Consider the following 7,849-nt stretch of genomic DNA (forward strand, 5'->3'; position numbering starts at 1 on the left):
AAATCGACGCATGCACGCTGCCGGTTAATCGGTTGTGCCCGATGGGTGTGGTATTGCCAGCCAATTGTCTCTATCAGGAAACGCGCAAACCGCTCTCTTCTCGGACCCGACACACTGGCTTTGAAATGACCGACTACGACAACAGCGGTAGTGACATCGCAACTAACCCACGGTCCAAGTACACCTACGCACTTCATGAGGGTTCGAATGCGAAAGCCTTAATGTCCCACTGAACGCCTGAGCGCTTTGCTTCTGTCCCACGTTCTCGAATGGTTTCGTCCTCTTTCCGCTTGGTGTGATTTGCTTCGCGATCCGCTTCCTTATGTCTGGCACTTTCGTCTGACTTCGACCTGTCTCCCACGCGTCGCGCCGGTATTCATTTCTCTTAGGTGCTGCCTAGTTGAAGCTCGAATTATGGAACGCCTTGCGTTTCACGGAGACGAGCAGCCACGGCAGTTCTGACGCGAGGACATCGAAAAATGCACGAAAACCTATAGAACACAAAACTCCGCTGTAAAAAATTGGGTCCATCTCCCCGCGAGGGGGACTCGAGTAAATGCGTCGCATAGGGGGTGGGTGTATTGCGTTAACGTTTAGTGTTTGGGGAGTTGGTGGTAGTGAATGCGTTGTATCAGCAGCTTTTTGACGTAGTTTGAATTAGTCAAGGATATAAGGCGCGTTCGTAGCCTCCCATTCTGTGTCGGCTTTGTGGCGCAGTGGGTAGAGCACCATGTACATTGTGTTCCGCCCGCAGGGTCGAGGGATCGAAACCAGGCGTCGGATAGTATTTTTTTTATATAGTGTAGGGGGAGGGGTGCGGACTACGACTATGGACGTGAACGCGGGTGACATCGTGAGTTACTGAAATGCTCTGCATTTAAAATTGAGTCCTCGGGAGCGGCCCCAGTCAAATGCTTGTGATCTGCTTTGTTATACAATTTGAGCTTATTTAACGAGCATCTCGCTTAGTGCCTTGCATAAGTTAATTGCTGTTAGACGCCAAATTTTTACAGCGGGTGCTAGTAACGGCAACAGGCTATATTTCCAAGCCGACCTCCAGTGACCTGCGCACAGGCAAGCCTGTAGAGGGTGCTTTGCTGCAAGCGTGGCCGCACTGAGGAAAAGACAACTTCAAAACTGAGCGCACGTAGGGGTCGAATTTAAAAAGGGAAACTAAACAACATTACTTGAGCCCTAAAATAATCATCGACGCTATTTTCCGGCAAACAAATCCCTATGATTGTCCATACGCCCTGGGAAAGTGGCGAAAAAAGCCTCATTTTGTAATTCCAGAGCAAGCTCTGTAACACATTCTATAACAGGCAATTCTATAATGGGTCGTGTGCGTCCCCAGGCCCAGCATGCGAATTTCAGCGACAGAAAAACATACGCGTAAATGTCTTTTGAAATGAGCGTTACAAAACGACCAATTACATCCTTGTCGAATGCGCGCAAAAAAAAAGGCAGCCGTACAATAACAGCTGTCACCGACAACCGCATCGCGCGCTACGCAATGGTTGACTCAAATATTTATTGCTTTTCATGGTGTATTTTCGTCGTAGAAGGTGATGTATTCCTGGCGCCAAACAATAATTTACCTGCCCATGCCCACTTGCGTACTTACCGCGCGACAAATATTCATCATCATTATCAACAACACAATAATCGTCGTCGTCGTCGTCATCATCAGCACCCTCATGATCACCGCCTTCCCCTCACTAAGACGAGGACCGGACTGATGCATTAGATTAGCATGCCGGAAGCTTACAAGCGCAAATGTCGAATCATCCCTCCCTCAGATTCGTGATGAACGGCGCGGTCGTGCTGAGGGGCGGAGAGAAACGGACGGACGGAGATGAGTCGTCAGCGAACACAACAACAAGAGGAAGGATAGGCCTGATCCTAAACTCGCTCCTCATAATCGGAAGAAGGTGTGTACGTGCTTGCTGCTGAATGAGCACATCAGCCACCTGTCACCGCACTGTGTGTTTCTCCCGACTACGCCCTCGCGAGCGGCATTAACCCTAAATGGTTTCTTTTTTTTTGGGGGGGGGGGGGGGAGGGGGGGGGGAGGGGGGGGGATGAGGAAGGGTGGTGAACGCAGATTAAACCGACAGTGTCCTACTACATCTCCGAGCTTAGAATGTTTTATTCTAGCACAATAAGTGGTCCAATGACACCTTAGAGCCGTCAAATGTTTGTAGCCATTATATTTTAGCTTCACAGGAAATTCTGATGGCGGCCGAAAGCTCTACAACGCATACAACTCGTTTTGAACTTTCAAACCTGCGTGTGTATTATTTTATTGTTATGCTCATTTTTCTGCGTCAATTTTAGATGTATACAGGACTTTCCTCTGCCGTAATATTGGGCAATCTCAAAGGCAGTCCACCATGCTATTCTCAAAACTGAGTCCTTTCTACGTGCCTGAATTGTGTGCATAATAATAATCCTCCTTCCCCATCTTCTTGCGCTCCTTTTATTTTGTTGAAAGCCTAACAATGACGTGTACACCCACCAAAAACGAAAGATTCGTCCGAGAGAAATTTAATCATCCTCGCAGCGGGGATTAGAGGACGCGTAGCGAAGAGCAAACCCCCGAGATAATACACCACGGGTCTCGTACCCTCAAGAACGATATCTCCCTATCGAGCCTCCGTGCTAGGCTCGGAGGGCCCTTGAACGCTGTTGTGCGATCTGTCCATGCTTTGGACGAGTCTACAGGATAATAACAAATAGAAAACTCCTTGCTCTCTCGTTTCGGCCATCGCGCGACATTGGTTGCGTACATGGCCACCCTGGTCAGAAGAACTTCAAGCCTCCCACCCCTCCTTCCCATTCCTATGTGTTTCCCGCTAACGGACTGGCACCGCTGCCTCCTAACTCCTTAAATCTCTGTAATCGTGTCGGCCAAGAAAGGCGCAGTGTATAGAAATACGTACTGCGACGGTGAGAATGGCAGTGTTGCTTATTTGAGGTACGGACAATGCTTCATCCAACAGGCTCTGACGTATGGTTCTAAGATCACGTGCCTAGACTACGAATCCGCGGATCACGGCGCAATCTATGTGGGATTACGAGCCGTGCTGGACGCGATTCTGTGCTGGTGCTGTCGGGAGACAACTACGTAGAACAAATTGCACGAGTGCTTTGTGAAGTGGGCTGCTCCTCATCACAGCCGACTAGGCTCGGCTGAGACGGCGGTACTTGTCACTCTTACTTTGCCACTTTAGGTAAGAGAGAGAGGGAAAAAAGACGTAATTCTTGCCGTGTTGAATGATTACCCATCCTTCACCCATGAAGGACCACCCGTAAAAAAAAAAAGGAACAGGGCAAACAAGCAATAGTTCCTTCTTCGAAAATACTCCCGAAGCATATCGCGCACTTAGCGCTCGCTCGCCCGTGAAGTGTAGCTGTACATTAGGAATAAAAATATTTGGGGTTTTAAAATACAGGTCAGCTAACAATGTGGCGTATCGGTAGAATTATCCGACAGAGCTGCCGGGAAAATATACTACGTAGTGGGTAATGTACTACTTCAAGTGTACGTATGGAGGTATATATATATATATATATATATATATATATATATATATATATATATATATATATATATATATATATATATATATATATATATATATATATATATATATATATATATATATGTATGTAGCGAGTCAGAATAGGAAATGAGGAGCTCGTTGAAAATAAGACAGAAATAAGAATTTGCAGTCAAGAAGACCTCGGAAAGCAAAGGGGAGGATGCAGTAGCTCAAGATAAAGAATTTGGAAAATAAGAAAGTGGAAAAAAATGCCCGCCAGGTGAGGTGGGATCCGAACCGGCCGTGGGTTCGTGGGTTCGGGTGCGGTCGTGGGTTCGTGGGTTCGGATCCCACCTAGCGGGCATTTTTTCTCCACTTTCTTATTTTCCAAATTCTTTATCTTGAGCTACTACATCCTCCCCTTTGCTTTCCGAGGTCTTCTTTCTTGACTGCCAATTCTTATTTGTCTTATATATATATATATATATATATATATATATATATATATATATATATATATATATATATATATATATAAACGTATGCACTACTTCGCCTAATTGACTGGCTCACTGACTGAAGATTAAATCCTTGGCCACGCCCAAAACGCCGTTCTTATAAACTTGAGGAATGCATTCTTTGCTTGCCAGATGTAAAAGCTCCATGAGGTGGTTTTTGCCGAAGTTTCCACCCACAGGCTCTGAAAAAGGCTTAGACGTGTTTTGTACGCTCTTCCATATTTTCAGTCAATTAAAGTTATCACGCTAGGCTTTTGCGCCTAAAGGTAATTTATACAAATTATTATAAAATTTAAAGACTACTGAACAATTCCTTTCTAACGAGGTTAAAAGGTTTCCCTTTGAATGAAAGGTATGCCAATGAGGCTCACAATTCCTGCTCGCCCGGTATAATCATCTCATTGCTTCTCCGAGCTGCTGGGTTCACACTTCAGACATGAAGCGCACATTCTTTCCCTGAAGTAGAGTCTCTGTAAGGCCAGACTTATTGTTTTCCCACGAAGGGCACGAAATATGATTAGTGCTTCTTTAGTTTTAGGTTAGAAAAAATGTTTGAATTATTAGTATCATGTTATCTAATTAAAATTAATACGCATTGATTAATTTCCCAGAAACAAGTTCCAGCTCTGTGTCGGGCAATGAGGATGACTCATGTTTTTAACCATTGGATGGCTTTTGTGAACTCCAGCTCATGAATCTGTGCACGCGAGCGTGTGCTCGCAGACCACCCGCCGCGGTGGCTCAGTGGCTAAGGCGTTTTGATGCTGAGCCGAAGGACGTACGCGTGTTCGATTCCCGGCCACGGTGGCCGCTTTCCTGATAAAAGTGAAAAGCAAAAAAAAAAAAAAAAAAGACGCGTGTGTGTATAAGATTTAGGCGCACGTTAAAGATCCCCGAGTGGTCAAAATTCATCCGGAGTCCTCGACTACAGCGCGCCTCATCGCCTGAGTAGCGTAGGCACGTTAAACCTCATAATCAATCAAATCAATGTTTGTAGATGCCAGCTCATGAAATTATGAGAAGCAAAGGCGGCCCCGGAAAAAGAAAAAAAATCTTCTACGAGATATTTTCTCGAATTAACAGTGGGATCAGTGTGTTGACGTGCTGTAATTATATGAAGAAGTTAATTATACACGTTAATAACATATGTGATCTGAAGGTGTTTCTTTACACTCGAATGGCAGGGAAATATGATTTTTGACTGATTGTGGGGTTTAACGCGCCGACGCAACGCAGGCGATGAGGCGCGCCGTAGTGGAGGGCTCCGGATTGATTTTGAACACCTGGGGATCTTTATCGTGCGCCGAAATCTCGTACACACGGGCGTTTTTGCTTTTCGCCGAAATATGATTTTTAGATATAGAATTTCGGGTATGCAACACCGAAGCAAATAAAAATATTGGCACTTTTCTTGACTCGCATGCAAGAGACCATCGTCACAAAAATCCGTGAAGCTTTCTCGTCGATAAGTTTTGTTCCCCTTGTTTTGTTCCCCATGGAACAACTTGTTCCATGCATGGATTCCCTAAGCCTGTGCCAGAGTGCACGCTCAGCTGTGTATTGAAGTCAACTGTTATTGTAGCGGAAAAAAAGTCAGAATAAAATTGCCCTTGTTTCACTTGCACTAATTTTTTACAATTTTTCACGGGCTAAAAACAACAGGACCAAGGCGGCACTCTGGGCAAGTTATTGAGAAGGGCTGACTGCAGTAAAAAAAGGTACCACAGGACCATAATTCAATTGAGGCTTTCCATTATTAAGCACACGCAGAGCAAATAGACATGAAAATATGAGCATGAATGCAGAAATTTGATACTCGCTCGCACAGCCGCCGAAACTAGGCGTGCTTCAGGCAATTTGGCGAGTTCAATAGGAAGGCAGGACTTCATTGTTCTAACTGAGGCATCTGTCATTTTAAGTTTTAAATTTTCAACTGAATAGTTTCCCGTTGGCGCTGTATTTTTTTGCTGACGTATACGCTGCTGAACAAGCTTGCAGCTATCCACTGACACCTCGCCGTGTTAACGTACTGAGCAGAGGAAACAAAATTCTTCCACGAGGTGTGGCTGTTTGCCACCGCTTGCCATGACATGACCAAATTGTCCATGATACCACAAGAAATTTCACTCCCACAGCACCTATACATCCGCATCAAGTGATTGATTGTGGGGTTTACAGGCGATGAGGCGCGCTGGAGTGGAGGTCTCCGGATGAATTTTGACCACCTGGGGATCTTTTACGTGTGTCGAAATCTTGAATACACGAGCGTTTTCGCTTTTCGCCTTCACCAGAAAAACTGCCACCACGGCCAGGAATCGAACCCAAGTCCTCGGGATCCGCGGAACAACGCCTGAGTCACTGAACCACCGCGGCGGGTTGTACAGCCGCACTGTTACATCCCGAAAAGGCTACGAATGTAAGAAGGCAGAGTGTCCGAGTAGGAAAAAAGGAAGTCACTTTGTTCAAATCTTCACAGCAGTAGAAATTTGCAGGCGTGTTTCACTAAAGAACTGCGCAACGTTCACAGGTAAGGCACGTGAAACAAAGTGTCAAACTTTCAGACGAGTGAACCTCTCTTGTGCGATGTGACGTTTCAAACGTTGCACGAGCGACAAATCGAGGGACACATCATGCATAAGTAATACCGCTAAACGCCGGAAGCAGATTTAGAGACAAGAGAGGTATAGAAGTCAAGGGTATAGTGGCATTGCTAGATCGACAGCCATTTGTAAGACATCACGGGACATCCAAGCTTACCATCACTAACCCTTCTTTCCGAAGGACAAATATACCATTACAGTTCGCCCGCTCGTGACACTCTTTGTTTTGAGCTCACAGAAGGGCTGGTGCCTCACTAAAAAGCTTTCAAGAGCCTGAATGCGTGCCTGCAGAGCAATCGGAGCTTTCGACCTAATGGCTAATGAGAGTTAAGCCTGTGGACCCTCACTTGGCGAGGACTGCGTGATGTTCTCGACGGCGCTGGAAGCGCGCAGGTACTCACCGGTCCGGCGTTGGCGTAGCCCAGTTCCCTGGCCAGCTGGTCTGCGGCCAGGGGTCCGCCGCGGATGCGCACGGCCCATGCGTTCAGGTAGTGGCTCGCCTGGGCCACCACTCGCGCTGTCAGCAGGGTGCACAGAAGCAGAAACGTCCGCTGAAACGGTGCTCGCATCGTCGCCGTCTCCCGTCGCTTCGGGCTGCTCGGACTTAGTCCGCGGCCGTCGCCCCGAGCCGGCCGCTTTTGAGCGCCGGGCATCGAGAGAGGCGGGAACCGCGACTCGTCACGTGCGCGCCTCTCAGGGCTTGAGGAGCGACGCGTCTCGCCTTCGGCCAATCGCCGCCGGACCGCTGCAGCCCGCCTACGGGACGCGTTGCGTCCCGCGATGCGTGGGTATATGCCGATCCGGAACAGAACATCCAGGAATCCGTCCGCGTTTTGCTGTTATTTCGGGCGTAAAAAATATCTACCTGCTCGCGCAAATACCCACCCGCAGCCGAGCGGTCGCTCTTAAGAAGTCGTAAAGACAAAATACGAGTTCGGTTCATTAGAAAGACTGCTTTGACCCGAGAACAATGATGCACATTTTATCGCAAACTTAGAACAAAAAATGGAGATATTAAAGACATCGTGCGAAGCAATGATGAATACCTATCCACTTTTCGGCAACTTTTCTATGACGTCACGGAATCTTGTTTGTGCGATTGGTTGTAGCCGAACTAACCATCGCTAAGACACATGAGTGGACGATTGTGGTGGGGCTTCTTGTTCCATTTGGTCGCATCACTTCA

General features: G+C 46.9%; 1 protein-coding gene across 2 annotated transcripts in view; it reads right to left on the bottom strand.

The window, feature by feature from the left end:
- The window catches only part of LOC144174376 (neuroendocrine convertase 1-like), a 40,962-nt gene extending 33,631 nt beyond the window's left edge, over window positions 1-7,331 (bottom strand). For both annotated transcript variants that reach the window (XM_077703048.1, XM_077703047.1), the window contains exon 1: window positions 7,065-7,331. In XM_077703048.1, the coding sequence (XP_077559174.1) occupies window positions 7,065-7,316 (252 nt within the window). In that variant the 5' untranslated portion in view covers window positions 7,317-7,331. The remainder of the gene's footprint in view (window positions 1-7,064) is intronic.
- Window positions 7,332-7,849: the final 518 nt, after the last annotated feature.

Source organism: Haemaphysalis longicornis, unplaced genomic scaffold (assembly GCF_048455015.1).
Source record: "Haemaphysalis longicornis isolate Haplotype H1 unplaced genomic scaffold, Haemaphysalis longicornis Haplotype H1 scaffold_3, whole genome shotgun sequence".
NCBI lineage: Eukaryota > Metazoa > Arthropoda > Arachnida > Ixodida > Ixodidae > Haemaphysalis > Haemaphysalis longicornis.